This window comes from Arachis stenosperma, chromosome 2, assembly GCF_014773155.1.
Source record: "Arachis stenosperma cultivar V10309 chromosome 2, arast.V10309.gnm1.PFL2, whole genome shotgun sequence".
NCBI classification, from domain to species: Eukaryota; Viridiplantae; Streptophyta; class Magnoliopsida; order Fabales; family Fabaceae; genus Arachis; species Arachis stenosperma.
This window is the reverse complement of record NC_080378.1, coordinates 82,843,936-82,865,210: the sequence shown is the minus strand read 5'-3', so window position 1 is coordinate 82,865,210 and position 21,275 is coordinate 82,843,936. Positions and strand designations below refer to the sequence as shown.

Here is a 21,275-nt window from a genome sequence, read left to right as displayed (position 1 = left end):
CTCGAAGTCCGGTTGCCGAAGCACTTCGACAAACCAACGAACATGAGGTACGATGGAACCCAAGACCCTCTGGAACACCTTACGACCTTCGAGGCTAGAATGAATCTGGAGGGAGTAGGAGACGAGGTGAGGTGCCGGGCCTTCCCGGTCACCCTGGCAGGACCTGTGTTCCGGTGGTTTAACGGCTTCCCGCAGGGATCCATCTATGGGTTTTCGGACATCAGCCGTGCCTTCTTAGCTCAATTCACAACATGAATAGCAAAGGTAAAGCACCCGATCAACCTGCTTGGGATAACCCAAAGGCCCGGGGAGCCGACCAGAAAATACCTAGACCGGTTCAACGACGAATGCTTAGAAATTGACGGCTTAACCGACTCGGTGGCCAGCCTCTGTCTGACGAACGGCCTCCTCAACGAGGATTTCCGAAAACACCTCACCACGAAACCGGTTTGGACGATGCACGAGATCCAAACGGTAGCTAAGGAATACATAAATGACGAAAAAGTCAGCCAGGTCGTGACTGCCAATAAACGGCACTCCTCCTACAATCAACCTAGGCAACAAGGTCTCGGAGAAAGACAAAAAGAGCAAGCCAGAGAGGAAGGGCCGAGCAAGGCACCCAGACCGTTTTCCCGGATCGGGAAATTCACCAACTACACTCCACTCACTCTTCCCATCATGGAAGTTTATCAGCAAATAGCCGAGAAAGGAATCTTGTCGAAGCCCCAACCACTCAATGACCATACTGGGGGAAACAAGAGCCTCTACTGTGACTACCACAAGGGCTATGGGCACCAAACACAGGACTGCTTTGACCTGAAGGATGCACTAGAACAAGCGATAAGGGACGGTAAACTAACAGAATTCTCCCATCTTATAAGGGAGCCGAGGAGGCGACATCATGACCAAGACGAGGAAGGCAAGACCCGGTCGGCAAAGCGGCGACAAGAGCCAGAAGACAAAGACCACGGTCTCACCGTGATAAACGTAGTAACTGCCAAAAACACCGTGCCAAGGTCGAGATCGGCGCACAAGAAATACGCCAAGGTCCTGGCGGTCTCCTCCTCGCTGGTGCGAGGATCTAAGAAGCCCCCATCTATCTCTTTCGGCCCGGAAGATCAATGGTTCGACGAGGCCCCTGAAAACCCACCCATGGTCATCACGGCTAGAGTGAGAACCGGCCTCGTCAAATGAATCCTTGTCGACACGGGGGCAGACTCGAACATTATGTTCCGCAACGTGTTCGACGCACTGGGGTTAAGGGACGCCGACCTATTGACTCACCAGCACGGGGTCATCGGGTTAGGCGACCACTTCATCAAGCCAGATGGAGTGATATCCCTGCCGATTTCCGTGGGACAGGCTCAAGGCCGAAGATCGGCAATGGCTGAGTTCGTGGTTCTCCGAGATTCCACAGCCTACAACATCATCTTGGGGAGGAAGACGATTAACGATGTTGAAGCGATAATCAACACAAAGCTACTAGTCATGAAGTTTGTTACCGACGACGGATCTATAGGGTCCATAAGGGGATATCTAGAAACGGCGGTCGCTTGCGACAATGCCAGCCTCTCCCTAAGGAAGAAATCTAAAGAGGCGTCGAGGGTGTTCCTGGCTGACTTAGATGCTAGGGTTGACGACAAGCCCAGACCGGAACCAGATGGGGACCTGGAAAAGTTCAGGATCGGTGACACGGAGGAAAAGTTCACGTTTGTCAATAGAAACCTTCCACATGAATTGAAGGAGCCTCTGGTAGAAATGATCAGGGCCAATGGGGATTTGTTCGCCTGGACACCGGCCGACATGCCGGGCATAGACCCCAAAGTCATGTCACACCACCTAGCCGTCAAATCGAAAGCCCGCCCAGTAGCCCAGAGAAGGAGAAAGATGTCGCGGGAGAGGGCAGAGGAGGTGGCCAGGCAGACGGCTAGCCTCTTAGAAGCAGGTTTCATACGGGAACTAGACTACTCGACCTGGCTTTCGAATGTAGTTTTGGTAAAAAAGCACAGCGGCAAATGGAGAATGTGCGTAGACTACTCCAACCTCAACAAGGCATGCCCTAAAGATTGTTTCCCCCTCCCCAACATAGATGCACTCGTCGACACGGCGGCGGGCTACCGGTATCTGAGCTTCATGGATGCCTACTCCGGCTACAATCAGATACCGATGCACCGACCCGACGACGACAAGACAACATTTATAACGCCTGGGGGAACCTTCTGTTACAGGGTGATGCCGTTCGGCCTAAAAAACGCAGGGGCAACATACTAAAGGCTGATGAACAAAATATTTCACGACCTCATAGGCAAGACAGTGGAAGTCTATGTAGACGACATCCTCACGAAGACTGCGCGACCAGACGACCTCCTGAATGACCTGGCAAATGTATTCGCGTCTCTCCGACAATACGGTATGAGGCTCAATCCCCTCAAATGTGCCTTCACCATGGAAGCTGGAAAGTTCTTAGGATTTATGATAACCCAAAGGGGGGGTAGAAGCCAACCCTGAGAAATGCCAAGCGATACTCCAGATGAAGAGTCCGGGTTGTGTCAAGGACGTCCAGAGATTGGCAGGTCGACTCACCTCGTTATCCCGTTTTCTCGGAGCTTCGGCAACAAAAGCCCTACCCTTCTTTAACCTCATGAGGAAAGGGATAGCATTTGAATTGACGCCCGCATGCGAGGAAGCTTTTAGACACTTCAAGGAAATCCTAGCAACACCCCCTGTGCTCGGGAAGCCAAAGGCCGGGGAGCCGTTATACCTATACCTCACCATAACAGGAGAAGCCATGGCCACGGTTTTGATACGAGAAGAAGGAAGGGCTCAACAGCCAGTCTATTTCATGAACAGAGCCCTACAAGGGGCGGAACTAAGGTACAGCAAACTGGAAAAGCTAGCTCTGGCACTCTTGACCTCTTCGCGGAGGTTAAAACAATATTTCCAAGGTCACCAGATTGTCATAAGGACGGACCAAGGAATCCGACAAGTACTTCAAAAACCCGATTTGGCGGGAAGGATGATGACTTGGTCCATTGAACTTTCCCAATATGACATACGATTTGAACCCCGGCAAGCAATCAAGGCGCAAGCGATGGCAGACTTCCTGGTAGAAGTGACAGGAGATCCAACCGAAGAGACGGGCACACGGTGGAGGCTCCACGTGGATGGAGCCTCCAATCAGACGTCCGGGGGCGCCGGGATTATCCTAGAAAGCCCAGCCGGGGTCGTATACGAGCAGTCGATCAAGTTTGAATTCCCCGTCTCGAACAACCAAGCAAAATACGAAGCCCTCATAGGGGGCTTAGCCCTAGCAACGGAAGTTGGAGCGACAAGGTTGGAAATATGCAGCGATTCACAAGTCGTCACCTCCCAAGTAAACGGGAGCTACCAAGCCAGGGACTCGCTACTACAAAAGTACTTAGAGAAAGTCAAGGATTTGAGCCAGAAGTTTGAGGAGGTCACGATCCACCACGTTCCAAGAGAAAGGAACACACGGGCAGATCTCCTATCAAAACTAGCCAGCACAAAATCGGGAGAAGGCAACCGATCTCTCATCCAAGGTATGATGAGGGAGCCATCAGTACTCTGCACCTGTCAAGGCTAAGCCCCTCATGGTTAGACCCCATCACCAGCTTCTTAGAAAACAGCAAGCTCCCCGACGACAAAAAAGATGCTAAGAAACTGAGAAGGGAAGCAGCCAAGTACGCGATCATCCAGGGTCAGTTGTTCAGAAAATGACTCAACCAGCCCCTATTGAAATGCCTACACCCCGACCAAACGGACTACGTCCTCAGGGAAGTCCATGAAGGGTGTTGCGGCCATCACATAGGGGGCAAAGCCCTAGCAAGAAAATTAATCCGAGCTGGATACTATTGGCCATCAATGATGGTAGACTCTAAAGAATTCATTAGAAAGTGCGTCAAGTGTGAAGAGAACGCCAATTTTCACAAAGCACTGGCCTTCGAGCTAAACTTGTTAACGTCTTCCCGGCCATTCTCACAATGGGGAGTCGACCTCTTGGGGCCCTTCCCGGTTGGTCCAGGACAAGTCAAGTACCTCATAGTCGCCATTGACTACTACACCAAATGGATAGAGGCCGAGCCCCTGGCCAGCATATCCTCATCCAATTGAAGGAAGTTCATGTGGAGGCAAGTGATAACATGGTTCGGCATCCCGGAGGTCGTTATCTCGGACAACGGGACACAATTTACCGACAAAAAGTTCACGGAGTTCCTCACCGGCCTGGGTATAAGACAAAAGTTCTCCTCAGTGGAACACCCCCAAACAAACGGACAGGTTGAGTCCGCAAACAAGATCATCCTGTTAGGACTTAAGAAGCGGCTGGATGATAAAAAAAGGTGCTTGGGCCGACGAGCTCGCCTCAGTTTTCTGGTCCTACCGCACAACCAAGCAGTCATCCACTAAGGAGACCCCCTTCCGACTAACATACGGGTTAAACGCGGTAATACCCGTGGAGATCGGGGAGCTGAGCCCACGACTACTTTTGAAGGGAGTGGGGGAAGCTGTGGAGAAGGACCTAATAGATGAAGCCAGAGAGATGGCCCACCTGACGGAAACAGCACTGAAGCAAAGAATGGCCCTGCGCTACAACACCAAAGTGCTCAGAAGAGAGTTTGAACCAAACGACCTCGTCCTAAGGTGTAACGACATCGGCTTGCTGACCCCGGGAGAGGGCAAACTGACAGTAAACTGGGAAGGTCCCTACAGAGTTAAAGAGGTGATTGGCAAAGGCGCCTTCAAGTTGGAAAGGCTCAATGGCAAAGAGATCCCAAGAACGTGAAACGCGAACAACTTGAGAAGGTTTTACTCCTAGCACGCGTGACGATTTACCGACCAATCAAGCTAAGTAGTCAATCCATGAAATTGTACTTTTCGCCATGGCTTATAGACCTTTTGTGCAATTACCGACTAAAATATACTTGTCAAAAGTTTTGTTTTGTTCACTTTTCTTGGACAATCCATTGCGCAAATGAACTCCACACAACGCGACGATGACATGCGGCCCCAGGACTGATCACCCCGGGAGCCCGTCAACTATCGCAATAGCAAACGGCTACACTAAAAAGCCACGACCTGGCTCAGCCAGAATACCATCAATACGGTAAAACGAGTGTGAACAACAAACCAATAACGGTGAATATAAATGGCGACACAACCAGATGAACAGGAAAGTATTAACTACAGTAAGACGGGCAAACGACCCAAAAAACTATTGTTCACGAGAGTTAAACAAAACAACTTACAAAAGTTTCATGAAGTTATACAAAACATAAGAAATCATTTCCTACGTCAAATTGATTCATCCACTTGACTTTCCTCCACGATTAGAGGTTAACTAAGTGGTAGTAATGAACAATTCTCATCACAATTGAGAAAGGTAACTAGGATAGGATTTCTAGTTCTCACATCTTGCCAAGAGCTTTGTTAGTTGTTAGTTTATTTTTCATTACCATTTACTTTTCATGCTTCTTATCCAAAATCCCAAAATAATTCACAACCAATAACAAGACACTTTATTGTAAATCCTAGGGAGAACGACCCGAGGTTTAAATACTTCAGTTTATAAATTTTAGGGGTTTGTACTAGTGACAAACAACTTTTTGTATGAAAGGATTATTGTTTGGTTTAGAAACTATACTTTACAACGAGATTTCATTAGTGAAATTCTAAACCGTCAAAAATCTAATCATCAAAATGGCATCATCAGGAGGAGGATGCGGAGGCCCCGATTCAGCAGGATGCCCCTCCGGTTGCTCCGGAGACCACAGAGCCAGATCAGCCTCATGAGGAGCCGGTCCCAGAGCCTCAGTCTGAGCCAGAGCCTATCGTTGTACCTCCCACTGATCCTCCGGTTTAGCATCGAGGACGATGCTTGATCTTAAGTGTGGGGAGGGCACCGGTAGCATTATTTGGGGACCGGTGAATTTTTCAACACTTTCCTAGTTATCCTATTCTGCATATCTTTTGTATATATTTTGATGCATTTTTAGTTACTATGGATACTTTTATTGCTTATTTTAGATTTTAGATATTTTGATGCTTTTGGATATTTTTGGATATTTTTAGATTTCATACTTTTAGTTGGATTTTTTCTTTATGCACTTTTGCTTATCTTCCTTTTAGTTTGTGGTTGTGATTAAAAATCATACTTTGAATTGCAAATACCTAGTCACCCTTTTTGCATAAGAAATTGGTTTTAAGTAAAAAAAAAAAAGAAAAGGGTAAACTAAGGAAATTTTTGGATTTTTCAATCACAACGATGCTTAGTCAAACATTGAGATTTTTTCAAGAAGCTTAAATATAGGGCATTTACCCAATTGATATTGATTGAAAGAAATTTTTGGTGAAACTTGCTTGAATTTCATACTTTGTGAAGCATGTATTGAATTGAGAACACAAGCTTGTGAGACTTGAGCCTATTGATGTGGTTACATTTTATAACCACTTATTTTCCATTCTTGTGTGAAATTGCTCTCTTTCTATGATTATGATCCTTGATTTGCTTGATTCTATATGTCCATTTATTTCTTGTATTTATGCATTTATATGATTGAGGCCATCACTTCATGAGCTCACTTATCCAAATGGCCAACCCTTTTATATTCCTTTGTTAGCCAAGTTGAGCCTATGATTAACCAACTTATTCCCATTTTAGCACATTACAAGCCTAAGGCAGAAAACAATGAAAAGTCCTTGTTTGGATCTTTGATTAGCCTAGGCTAGTGAGAGTGTTTATCATTCAAAGTTGGTGAGGCATGGGAACATTGGATGGGATAAAAAGGGTAGTACACGTTCATGTTTAGAAATTGGAAACATACTCATGTATCGATCAATTGTAAAACCTTATGCATTGATGTTCTGGTGTATAGTTTGAAAGAAAGAAAAAAATGATGAAAAGAAAAAGAAATAAACGTGAAAAAAAAAAAAGAGAAGAAAGAAAGAAAAAAAAGCATAAAGGGGACAAAATGCCCCAAAGTGAAGCTCAATAAGAATCAATGCATAAGTGTAATGAAGTAAAAAAAAAAAAAGAAAGTGCATGAGTATGAGAAAAAGTGAAGAATGGGTAGTTAGATTAGTACTTAATTGTATAGGTCATTATATAGGTTAGGTGGGAAGATCTATGCTAATCAAAGATTCAATCCTAGTCCACTTAACCATAAATGATCCTACCTTGACCCTAGCCCCATTACAACCTAAATGAAAGACCTCATGATGAATGTATGCATGCATTAAATAAGTGTAGATTGTTAGAAGGAAATCAAATTTTGGAAAACATGACTAGAAGAGAATTGAGCGGATTGACCCTTAAACACTTGAGTGAATAGAGCGGATACACATCCGGTGAGGGTTCAAAAGTTCAATCACATGTGTTCACCCATATTATCTATATTCTTGCAAGTTTGAACTCTTTCCGATAATTCAATACAATTGTGGTTTGGACTTAGTTCCCATTGCCTAGCTCTTGTGCTTACACATGCTCTCTTGGGAATTGATTTGTTTGAACTAAGCATTTCCATTTGCTTAGAGAATTGAATTTAGATAGGATTCATATAGTTTAGTTGCATTCAATAAATGTCATAACCCTTAGTTCCTTCTTATTTTAGCATGAGGACATGCTAAGGTTTAAGTGTGGGGAGTTTGATAAACTCCAATTTGACGGTTTATCTTGTATTGAATTTAGGGTATTTTGATGACCTTTTCTCGCATTTAACCTATGAATTGGCATGGTTTTGTAATCTCTCCCGTATTTGTGCTTAAGTGTAAAAACATGCTTTTTAAGCCTTATTTTGATGAATTCTAGTTCTTATTTGATTCTATAAGATGCCTTGATGTGTTTGCTAGTAATTCCAGGATGAAATAGGTAAGGCATGGATCAAGGGAGCAAGGAAGAAAGCATGCAAGTGGAGAGAAGCACAAAAAGCCAAAGAATTGATCCAGGCCATGCACGCGCACGCGCACAAGGTGCTCGCGCGCACATTGCGAAACATGCCAGGGACGCGCACGCGTACCGTGCACGCACGCGTCGATGACGGCACATGACCTCATTAAGGCAACACGTGCCTGGCGATTTGAGAGGGTTTCTGCACCCATTTTTGGCGCCAATTGCTAAGGGAAAGGAATAAAAGGATGAAGGATTAAGGGGAAGGCATCACAATCATTATCATCAAGGAATCACAATTAGTTAGTGACCATTAGTTTAGGATTAGTTTTAGAGTTTTAGAGAGAGAAGCTCTCACTTCTCTCTAGAATTAGGATTAGGTTTAGTTCTTAGATCTAGATTTAGATTCATTTTCTTCTACTTCTACACCTCAATTCCTTGTAGTTACATTCATTCTTCTTCCATTCTTTTGTTATAATCTCTCTTATGTTGTTCTTGTATTTTGTTATAGATTTAGTATTGTTCCTTTTACTCTCTTTCAATTCAATAAAGGTAATTCATACTAAATGTGTTTCTTTTGATTGTTGTTGTTAATTTCTTTCAATAATTGTTGCTAGACTTCTTTCTTGTTGTGATTTACTATGTTTTCCTTTTATGCCTTCCAAGTGTTTGATGAAATGCTTGGTTGGATTTTAGTGTAGGTTTTGTTCCTCTTGGCCTAGGTAGAGTAATTAGTGACTCTTGAGTTATCTAATTCTTTTGTTGATTGATAATTAGAAGTTGCTAATTGATTTGAATGCCTCTAAAGCTAGTCATTCCTTTAGGAGTTGATTAGGACTTTAGGAGTTGATTAGGACTTGAGGAATCAAATTGATTCATCCACTTGACTTTCCTCCACGATTAGAGGTTAACTAAGTGGTAGTAATGAACAATTCTCATCACAATTGAGAAAGGTAACTAGGATAGGATTTCTAGTTCTCACATCTTGCCAAGAGCTTTGTTAGTTGTTAGTTTATTTTTCATTACCATTTACTTTTTATGCTTCTTATCCAAAACCCCAAAATAATTCAAAACCAATAACAAGACACTTTATTGTAAATCCTAGGGAGAACGAGCCAAGGTTTAAATACTTCGGTTTATAAATTTTAGGGGTTTGTACTAGTGACAAACAACTTTTTCTATGAAAGGATTATTGTTTGGTTTAGAAACTATACTTTACAACGAGATTTCATTAGTGAAATTCTAAACCGTCAAAAATCTAATCATCACTAGGCATGTCAACAATCTTGCCGTCTTTGATCATCTTGAAGACACCAATTGCCGACATGTCGAAGTCAGGGACAACGATTTTGACCTGAGCCTTAAGGGCCTCCTCAGTCGCCAGTATCGCACCCTTCCCCTGCTTGACGACTTCTTTATACTTTGTCTTCCACCCTGCAAGATCAGCTTCGAAAGCCTCCTTTGACGAAACGGCCTCATCTCGCTCTTTCTCCAGTGCGATCACCCGCCCCTGAGCCACGCCGACCTGACCCTCTAAAGTCTTTTGCCGCTCGACAAGCCGGGAAATGGTGGCATCAGACTCCTCCAATGTTTTCTCGGCAGTGGAGGCTCTCTTCTCGGCAGCCTCGAGCTTCTCATTAGACTGGGCAAGTTGCTCTCGAAGGGTCTCAACTTCGCGTTTTAAATCATTATTAGCTTTCCCAGCAGATTCCAACCTCCTACGGAGAGATTCCATCCCGGACAGCTCAAACTCGGCCTTCCGAGCTATCACTGCGCCACGCAGGAGGGTACGATACATGCACCTTGCTTGCCCGGCAAGAGATGACTCGTGGAAGTGCTCTTCAGTGCCAGGAATCAACTGAGCGTCTATGAAATTCCCGGCATCAAAATTTTTCTCCATCACAGTAAGAACCCCCTCAGGACTACTGGACGTTTCCTCCTTTTGAGGCTGGGCACCTCTTCCACATCATCGTCGGCCACTGGGTTGGACGTCGAACCCTCAGTGCCGACCACTTCGCGGAAAGGGAAAACGTGCACCTCTTTGTCGCCGCAAGCCAAGGCACCCTGAACCAAGGTCCCGACCTCATCGGCCACAGCCCCCTGCTCGGAAGTGGCCTTGATCTTGTCCTCCGGAGGAGTAGTCGACTTCTCATTGGCCGTTTCATCGTCACTTGCACATAAAAAGGTCTGGAACAAGTCTGGGAGACCCGTCACCTCGGCAGACATCCCCACTGTAATAGGAAAGGAAGATTGTTTAGTCGCAATGGAATATTGAAAAAAGCAAGAAACAAAAAGTAAAGCTCAAGTTAAAACTTCTCACAAATATAGTTCCGACCGACTTCCCGATCACCCATGAGGAGGTGAGGATTCACATGATTCCTCTCGAAGACTGCCAATAACACGTCGGCAATCTTCTTGTCCACGGCGGACATACCCTTATAGGATACATTAATAAAGGCATTGAACCCCGCCCCGAAGCTCCAATATGTCGAGATGAGGCGTTCCCCTTCTAACGACAGCCAGAAAGGATGACGACCTTTGACGGGGCGCACCTTGAAATACTTATCTTTGAACCCGTGGTAGGAGTCCTCAAACAAGCCAAAAATCCTCCGATCTTGGGCAGATCGAAAGGACATGAACCCCTTCTTATGTTTCCCTTCCTTCGAAGGGTTTGTAAGGTTGAAAAAGAAAAGGAAAATATCCACAGACACCGGCAGCTCGAGATATTCAGAAACCATCTCGAAACAGCGGATCGAAGCCCAACTGTTCGGATGCAGCTGCGACGGTGCCACGGAAACCCAGCCAAGAAGCTTGGAAGGCGGAGAAAGGAATACGAACCCCCACTTGAGTAAACATGGATTTATAGAACCAAATCCAGTCAGCAACTCGGGGAGCACTGAAGTTGATCTCGTCGTATAAACACTCGTGGGGAGCCGGGACGTAGACGTCGTAGTTAGACTCCTCGTCGGTACCGCCGCATAAGTACTCGTTTTGACGGAACTCGGTGAGCTCCTCCTCACCCATTTGATTGGGAGAGTCCCTCAGATCGGAAACCACCCAGGCGTAGGGGTCGTACGCCGCGGGAGAAGGGGAAGCCCAGGAGGCGATGCGAGCCATACCTACATGGGGGCACCATTTAGTCAGTCTAAGAGGTTGGGTACTCGGAGTGAATACAGAAGCCACACTCAACCTATTCAGCAACTAAGACTAAACACGGCTAAAAGGTAAGACCCAAACAAAACCTACCCTAGAATGGCAGCCTTCCCCTAACACACCTACTTAAGACCTAAGATCAACCATCATGCAAAGCTAAACAAACAACATGCATGAAAAGGAAGCAACGGCAGAAACAACATGAACAACAAAAGAGGATAAAAAAGACACACAATTACCTGTACTGATTGCAAAGATCCGAAAGGAAGGCAACAACAACGCCCTGGAATTGCTGAGGGAGAAGAAGATGGGGATAGCTGAATTGGAAACGAAGAGATAAATGCCAAATGAATACCAAAAGCATCACAAAACCGTTTTAAAACCACCACCAAAAGGAGCCCGAAAGCCTAGGGGCATATTAGTCTTTGCACGAAGGGTTTTAAACCCATTATGAGCATTTAATGCACTACGCGAGGAACAAGGCGACAGAAGGTCACCTCAACAACAAACGGACACGCGCGCAAAGATTGCGTCCTCCCAACGGACGGCCGATCTGGCGACGACACGCAAAAAAGGGATAACACGCCAACAACAGACCGCACAGCTGTTACTGGCGCGTTGGGGGCACTGTTACGGCCTGGCCCAAAGCAATATGGGCCAACCCGACCCATAGACCCCCCGACCCGGACGGTCGGGCGAAAAGCACATGAAGTCCGACCCGAACACACGTCCAGGGCAGCTCCTCATCACAGCTGTCTAAGGAAGCTTCGAGGAAGGTGGGCTCTGCCCTTGCGGGGCCCACCCCTGACACAGTATATATGGGGGGTCCAGCCCTACCCCAAGGTACGCCACACATTCCACCTAACCTATTTTTTGCCTGCACACTAACTGACTAGAACGTTGGAGTGTCTTTGCAGGTGACACCCCCACCTTTTACAACGAGAGTTCGGCTACCCGGCAGATCCGATCCCAGCATAATCGCTCCGGACGAGGCGTTTCCGCCACCTCAAATCTCCACCCGAACCGTCCGGTAACCAACAAACCGAACAACCAGTGTTTCGAAAACTCTAATGGATTGAAGTTCATTATAAAAAAGTTATTATCAAAACAGATTTATTTTATTTTAGAAGCATGTATAATTATGTATAACAAGTTATATAGAACTTTATATTTTTATTTATGCTGCAATTAAAATTAATGATTCTATGAACAATCATCATTTACGGTTAATTGTCATTATATTATTAGAAACAATTACTAAAAATATTTATGATGTTCACGAACATTAATAAAAATATTATAATAAATTAAAAAATTAATGTTGTATTTATAAAAAATAAATTTCATATAATAAAAATATCTAAATTATAATTTTTTGTTAATTTTTTAACAAAATTTTTAAATTATCCCACTCTTAACCTCAACTTACTTTTTCAATTTTTCATAACCTAACATGCACCTTTAAAATTCTTGTCCTTTAAAACCCTTGAAAAATCAGTATGGTTAATTCTATTATTAATTGACGCTGCAATCTTCTATTGTCTTACTAATTTTTTAGGTACTTTTGTTAAAATTAATATAAAAATTTCTATTACTCTTCTATCTAAAATAACTATCCATCTTAAAATTTATTCTATTCTAAATATTTTTTTTATTAATAACAATAATGCTATTTGTTTATTTATTTATTTATTTATTATTAACTCTATTAGAAAGGAGAAACTAAGTAAAATACTTATAATTAATAATATTTTTATTGGTATTGAAATTATTTTAGAAATTAAGAATCTGTCTTTAGAAATATGTATAATAAACAAATGTATTCTAATTTATTTTTAAAAATATTAGAAGATAGATTGTAATTTTGTCATAATACTAAACAAACAATTTTTTGTAATATTCAAATACAAATTTAATATCGACTTTTTTATTTGTTCCAGTGGAACAAAATAAACATGTCGAGTCAAGAGCACTCTCATTTTTATATATTGAAAAAAATAGTAAATAGAAGAATTCACAGTTAATTTAATTATGTCTTTTCGATTGAATTATTTGACCTCACTCGTTATCAATAGAATCAGGGATACTTCCAACAAAAAATATATTGACGAGTTAGTGTTGGGCTAGCTGAAAATCAATGTTTACCAGAAGTTTAGTCTAAAATTTTCGAAAAATGAGCTTTTTATGATTTTCTAGTTGGGTTATTAAAATTTTTTATTCAATATTTTTTATTTCATTTCTTTTTAATTAATACCATACTAATTCATTTAATTCAAATATATCCGCATCTCGAAAGTCTATTTTATTTGAGTGGTGTAATGTATTCTATGCATAATAAATACAAAATACTCTGTCAATCATCCAAATAGAAAAATTATTACCTTATTCTTGTTAAGAGGATGAAAAAAATATTAAAAAAAGGAAAAGTATATAGAACCAAAAAATTACCAGCCAAAAACTAAACAAAATCACATTAATTTATATTAATAATTAATTTTAAATTTTTAAATTCAAAATTTAAAAAATTTAAAATTAATTAAGTAAACCTAATTAAAACCTATAAAAATCTTCCTCTTCTCTCTCACATTAACCTACCCACCCCCAACAATTACACACACCTCTCTCTCTCCAATGCTGCTGAAAGCGCCGGCGATTTCTATACTCTCCGCAACACCCTCAACAAGCGCATCCAAGACAACTGCTTCAATACGAAATCCACCTTCGATCCCTGGAGGAGAGATAGATGCCAAGGTCAACGCTGACAAGTTTGGCGGCAGCAAAGAGGTCAGCGAAGACGTCCCAAGTATGTGGCGATTCTTAAAGTAGAAGAGGTGAAGAAGAAGGAGGAGAACAGATGTTGTGCCGTTTTGTGTCTCCCATCGCCTTCGCCGTCCTTGTGCACCAACTGTTCGGACAATTGCAAATGTGTGGTTGTATACTCATCAAAATGCGAGGGCAAATATGACAAGTGCGAGAAATGTGAAAGCCGTAAATGCAAATACAGGTGTGTGTTGGTATGTTCAAAGTGTCAAAGTGCAAAGTGTGATGGGAATATGTGTCTTGTTATATGCTTCAAGTGCAAAAGCCCTACGTGTGATGGCCAATGTTGTAAGCCTCTTCCACAACAACCATGCTGTCAGGGGAAGAAGAGGGACATGTGGCTCAGCTGCCATTGGATCTGGAAGGCGTTTGGGAAGGACAATATGGGAAGTGGCGGAGCCATTGAATAACAACAACATGGGAGTAATAGTCCCATCTTCAAAAAAACATTCATTTAATATGAAAAAAAAACATCCTAATACTTAACAAAAGAAACATCCAATATTTTAGTAAAAATAATTAAATATTTATAAAATTTTTAAAAAAAAATGAAATTCTTAAAGAAATAGAGACATTCACATTTGCAATAAAAAATTCGAAAATATATAAAGAACATCTATTTAGTATGAAAAAGAACATTCTGATATTTAGCAGAAGAAACATCCATATATTAATTCGTAGAAATTTTGGATTCACCCAAAGTATTTGGCTGATTTTTGACTAATACCCTTTTGATTTCCTAGCATTGCTCTAAAAAAAATAAAGAATGATCAATATTATCTAATTCCCCTAAACCAATTTTTAAATGTGAATTTTCTATTTTTAAGATATATACATCATCTTAAGATTGTATGTTTTGAATGAATGTTAAATTTATATTTTAAGATGATTATTCTTTGAAATGCTCTCAAGAAATACATATAAATTGTCTTAGGATAATGAATCGTCCTAAGATGTGATGATTTACACATTTATACTTAAAATATATTGAAAAAGAATGATTATATGCAAAAACTAACTCTCACTAACTTAGAACGATTTATGTGCAACTTCTAAATGCACAATAGAATATGACGATTTACAAGCAACACAATTCATAACCATTAAATTTTTTACTTTATAAGGATTATATATTTTGTTAGATAAATTAAATTTTTGAAGTTAAATAATTTCATAATCTAATATTAATTCTTTATAATAAAATTTAAAATTTAATTTTTGTTATTTAAATAAAATTTAAGATAAATAAAAATAAAAATAAAAATTTATACATAAATTGTGTTAAATTAACTATAAATCCTATTTAAAAGTACGTTATACAACTATCAAAATTCTTTTTAAGTGTATGATAAATATCTCTCTAAATATTTGGAGTGGCTTCTAACTATAAGAGAGAGAAATTATGACGTCTTATTGTGTAATTGAAAATTGCACATAAAACGTTCTAGCTTATTGAAATTAGCTTTTGCACATAAATAATTTTAAAAGTTTAAAGGATGATTTATATGTATTTTTTAAGAGTTAACTATAAATCCTATTTAAAAGTACGTTATACAACTATCAAAAATTCTTTTTAAGTGTATGATAAATACTCTCTAAATATTTGGAGTGGCCTTCTAACTATAAGAGAGAGAAATTATGACGTCTTATTGTGTAATTGAAAATTGCACATAAAACGTTCTAGCTTATTGAAATTAGCTTTTGCACATAAATAATTTTAAAAGTTTAAAGGATGATTTATATGTATTTTTTAAGAGTAGTTTAAAGAATTCAGATAATATTGGTCATTTTTTATTTATTTAAATAAAAAACCAATTTTTTGCTTAGTAATTTATACATCTAGAAATTGATGATATCGAATGTTGTTATATAACTTAAAATATGAAAAATATTAGTATATATTTTATAAAATAATTAAAATGTTTCTAATAAATTATCGCCTAATCTTATATCAATATCAATATATACATAACTTTAGGCTAGTTTCTTCATCCCCATAACCCTAGTTCGATTACCCTATTAACGAATAAATAAACACTTAAATTAGTCTTTAAAAAAATTATTTTTAATAAATTTTTATTTTTTAAACATTTTTAAAAATTCTTTTGTCGAACAAATTTGTCCATCCATTAGTTGAAAAGAATAATTTATCTTATAATAGTATTTTTATAATTTAATTATTTTATATTAAAATTTATTAGGTACTTATTATCTATCATGCATATTAAAATTGATTGAAAATAATAGAGAGAGTAATTTGTCTGAAAAGAATAATCCTCAAAAACTTTTAGAAAATAAAAATTTATTAAAAATTAAAATATCCAATTTAGAACTAATTTAAGTATTTAAAAAAAAATCAACAGAGGTGGTGTATGGGTATTTTGCAGCCTACATTTAGTAAGAAGCAACGACATATCTATTGATGACATCTCAAACTTTGGTGACTTCAACATACCAAACAATGATGGTATAGACATTGAACTGTTGAAGAGTGAAGACTCAAACAAACACAGTAATCACACGGTGCCACATTGACACAGGGGACGATGCAATTTCTCCAAAGTCATCAACAGGCCCTCTTCACAACATTACAGCCACAAACTGTTGGACTAGGACCAAGACATCTCCTATGTATACAAGTCTTTTTTATTTATGGTATAAATCTAATAAAACAGACGCGCATTATTCCCACATTCAAGAGTAAATATATGCACGTTATTCAATTACTTTCTATTTTCAAAGCATGCTACTCACGATACATTATGAACAACTCTTCTTCTTCTTCCTCCATGAAAATGAGTTTTTGCTAAATTGTTCGATCTCTTTCGTGCGTTCTCTCTTTGCCTTTTCATTCGTTGTTTTACCTACGTTTATCACTAGTATTCTTGCTTCGTTTTTTTTCGATTTTCATGGTTTTTGAAATCAAGCTTTGAAATTGTTTTGAAGATAATGGAATTTCAGAAATACACCCAAACGATTACAGAAATACACCCAAACGGTTACAGAAATACCCAAAGAATTAGAAAAATACACTCAAAAAATTTAAGAAATACATCCAAAATTCGTTGAAGTACACTTATGCATAATTCAGAACTCTTTCTCTTTCTCCTCCTCATCTTCTGCTGCTTCTTCTTTATTTTCTTATTTCATATTCTCATAATTTTTTTTGGGAGAAAAAAATCAAACAAAGAAGAAAAAAATACATAATGTTGCAAAATCAAAAGAAGAACGAGGAGAAACATGACGATGAAGATGAAACACTTCAAAAACGATTTCAGAGCTTGATGTCAAAAAAACAATGGAAATCGAAATAACGAAGAAAGAAAACAGAGAGAAAAGCACGTAAATGAAGAAAGAGAAAGAGAAGGCAAGAAATTCAAAAAAAGAAACGGAATCCTTTCAAAAATTAAAAATCTATTAGAGACGTGTTTGAGCGTATTATCAATTAGAAGATTTGTAAGACTTGTATAGCAGAATCACTTGTATGTAAAGATTAATTCTAGGAGGACCAAATCCTCTACAATCAAACTTGGTAGTGCTAGTTTCTTTGATTTCAACAATTTTCTCTTTCACAATATTACTATTGTGGATTCTCATAGAGGCCTTGGATTCCATATTCCTGATGGAGGTATCTTTTTATTTTTCTTTCTTTCTTCTATTAAATACATTCTCAAATTTAGTATTAAAACACTTTTTTTTTGGAGTTAGGATTAAGAAAATCATTTTTAGTAGAAAAATTATTTTTAATAAAAATTCTTAAATACTCCATTATATATATTCCTCCGCACTCAGGAACGGATTTATAGGGGGAGTGGAGGCCTTTTCCAGCTTTTTTTTAAAGAAAAATTAATAATAATGAGTTATTAAGTATGATTTAATTTTAAAAAAATTATTTAGTATTTAGTCTAGTATAAATAAAAGTTTAGTTTAACTTAAATATTAATGATTTTTAATATCTAAAAAATAAGTAATAATATTTAAAAAATCTAAAAAGAATATTAATCACAACTAGAAAATGGATTAATACAGACAGATTTACAGACGGATTTAGTCTTTATTACAGACGGATTTTTGGTTACCGACAAAATTACCGACGGATTTTGTCCCTCTGTAAAAGCCCCGTCGAAAATTATTTACCGACGGATTTTTTTCTGTCAAAAAATTACAGACGGATTTTCTCAGTTACCGACAGATTTTTCCTCTGTAAATTTTCTATCCATTTCCCAAAGGCGACGAACTTTTCGACGGATTTTCCGTCTGTAATTACAGACGGATTTTTCGTCTGTAATTTGAACTTTGGAAAATCATCTTACACTCTAATTACAGACAGAAAATCCGTCTGTAAATCCGTCAGTAAGGTAAAATAGAATTTTTTTATTTTTCTAATTACAAAATAAACTTATTTTCATACAAAATAAATATAAATTTAATAAATACAAATTTTATTGATGGTATAAATAGAAAAACACACCAGTGAGTACAAAACGCTTTCTTTATAATAAGAAGCAATTATTTCCATGCAATAATACAATCTAAATACATTAGATGACAAATAACTACTAGTGGACTCATCGAGATTCGATATCCTAATTTATGGATAGCTTCATTCTTTCTTGAGCTTCTTAGTGATGATGGCAATATACTTGCTTTCTTGAGATTCTTGGTCCATCAAAATTATTCGATGCTTTCCACTTTCTGAACAGAGGATGTCTACCTTACTATATCCGATCTACACTCAGATAACAAATAAGGCAGTTATTAGAAAAAAGAACCAAAAAGCTTATACCTTCCTTTCTTGTCAATTTTTGTTCAGTCAACTGTCAAACAAGAACACATTCAAATAATTAGAATAAAACAACAAAATTTGGTTTAATGAGGAGAAATAAGCTACAAGACATGTCCTAAATATTAAATTAAATTACCTTATCCATTATTATCTAAGAAACCTAAGAATACAACAGATAATGTGTGCACAAGAAAGATAATGGTAGCAGAAGGGGCAAATTCCAATAATGGAAGAAAATGTACTTGGCACGTTGCAACTGTATCCTTACAGTTCTGAAGGCTGTCAATAACAAGATTCGAAAGAATGAAAGGAAAAAGAAGGGTTAATAGTAACTATACTTAAAGGGAAAAAGGGAAGAAGTCTCATTAGACATTCAAGCCAGTAGCAACTAAGTTGTTTCACTCATTATGACATGACGAGTTGCCCCCTGCTCATTCTAACTAACAGCAAGTAATTTGAAGTTTTCTGTATCTATTATAAATGCATACTTGTGAAAAATTTCAGCTTAGGTCTCTCCACTTCTACTAGGGTTACATAAATAACATGGAAAAGATAGACCTACCTCCAGAAGCTGTTTGTTTTGAGGTAAATTCTTTATGCCATCTACCAAGATGTCTCTAGCAGCATCCATGTTGTTTGTACTCTTGAAACCAAGAAAGGAACATGGAAGTAACAGGATTGGTTAACTACACCTCAGATCAGCATGCAAAATGAGAAGGATCAATATTTACTCTGTTTATGATTATGATATGTTAGCTGCAACAAATTTTCAGGCACTTCATACAGAAAACCTTGTAGCTACTAATTGCTAGTAGTAACCATAGCCTAAAAACTTCATTTACAGCTTTTATAGAATGATGCTTAGCCTTTTAGAATGAAAATTCAACAAAAAATGATAAATATGCCACGTACCATATATTTTAGGTGAGAGAAATGGGCATATAAATTAGGGAGGGCATGCTATAAATTCTCCTCAGCTACAGCCATCTCTATTGCTTCTTTGTATATACCACAAGCTGACTCCAAATTTCCCTGCAAAAAAAAAATGTAACAAGTAGCACATGTAGTCATCTTTTCTGTATCAGCTTATCATCAAAGAGTAAAGCTTATCATCAAAGAGTAAAATTTATCAAAGCCTTCAAAAATTTCAAGTCAAAGATAGCGAAACTTTAATCTTAGCAAGTAACCTCAAACAAGAAAAGCTTATACCTTCCTTTCTTGTCAATTTTTGTTCAGTCAACTATCAAACAAGAACACATTCAAATAATTAGAATAAAGCAACAAAATTTGGTTTAATGAGGAGAAATAAGCTACAAGACATGTCCTGAATATTAAATTAAATTACCTTATCCATTAAACTCCAAGGAAGTAGTAGTAGTAGTAGTAGTAACAATAAACAAACATAATAAAAGTTGTTGAAGTTGAAGTAAGATATGGCCTAAGAAAATTAAATTACCTTATCCATTAGAGGAACTCTTCCATATGGAGTTGATCTCTCAAAGTATTGGCAATAGAGATGACCTAATCTATCATTAAAATGCAATTAATGAGAATCTTGTTCTACATTATTCATTCCACCTTCTTCTGAGGAACTCCCATCCCATCTCCATAACTTCTCACATTCACTCTCATCGCTCAAGGTATCACTACATGAATCCCTTGTTTCACACTCCCCTGTCTCAAACTCTTCCCTGAAATTCAATATCAATTCATCAATTAACTAACCTACTACTAAATCATTATGCTCACAAACATAATCCCCTAAACCAACAAAAAAAGAAAAAGTTTTGAGAGAGAGAGAAACCTGAATCTGTACTCAACAACTCTTGCACGTTATCAAGTTAAAGCTGAGTCTGTACTCAACAAAACAAAACAGCACTAAATTCTTGTAAATATAAGGTGTAGCAGAATATCAAAGACTCATAAACAACAGAAAAATTGTGGCATTTCCCTTATAATAGAAAAGGAGCATAAATACCTGAGCATTGGCTTTAAGAGTGAGATTTTCAGAGACGTCGCACTTGACTCTTGCATTGAGCCTTCCATCAGTCAATATTCTCCCCAACAGCATCAACTAAACCAAGCACAATAATATCATCGTCAATGAGTGTTGGAACTTACAACAACGAAACGAAACTAAGCAAAATCAGCCTTTGTTACAACAGTCAAGGTTCTCAAACCAGTTTTATCCACAGACTGAACCTTATTAGTACATGAATGAAACAAATAAATAGGCTTGTAGTGTTTCTATTTATGGTATGAGTTGCACTTTTATAATTATGGTGAAAGACACATCATCAGCTTATAATTTTGAGACAAGAAACTTAGCATGACTAATGCACTAGCAAAAATTTGTGGTAACCATCACATTTTTACAATTATATGTAAATACGATATCACATTTTTACAATTATATATACATTTTACATTTAGATTTTATTCCATTTCTACTTCACCTTGTTGTCCTTTCTCTAATTTTAAATCCTTATTTTATTGAGGGAACCAATGGTTGCAATAATACATTAGCCAAACAAGAGAGAAAACAAAGTCAGAGATTCATATAACTCATCTAAAAGAAAACAACGTGGCAATAAGCAAGAGCAGCAAGCAAAGACA

At 38.4% G+C, this 21,275-nt stretch overlaps 1 protein-coding gene across 1 annotated transcript; it reads right to left on the bottom strand.

The window, feature by feature from the left end:
* Nucleotides 1-9,158: 9,158 nt before the first annotated feature.
* On the bottom strand, nt 9,159-9,800 carry LOC130963064 (uncharacterized). Its single transcript, XM_057889212.1, has one exon. It carries the CDS (start codon nt 9,798-9,800, stop codon nt 9,159-9,161), a length of 642 nt encoding a protein of 213 aa, XP_057745195.1.
* Nucleotides 9,801-21,275: the final 11,475 nt, after the last annotated feature.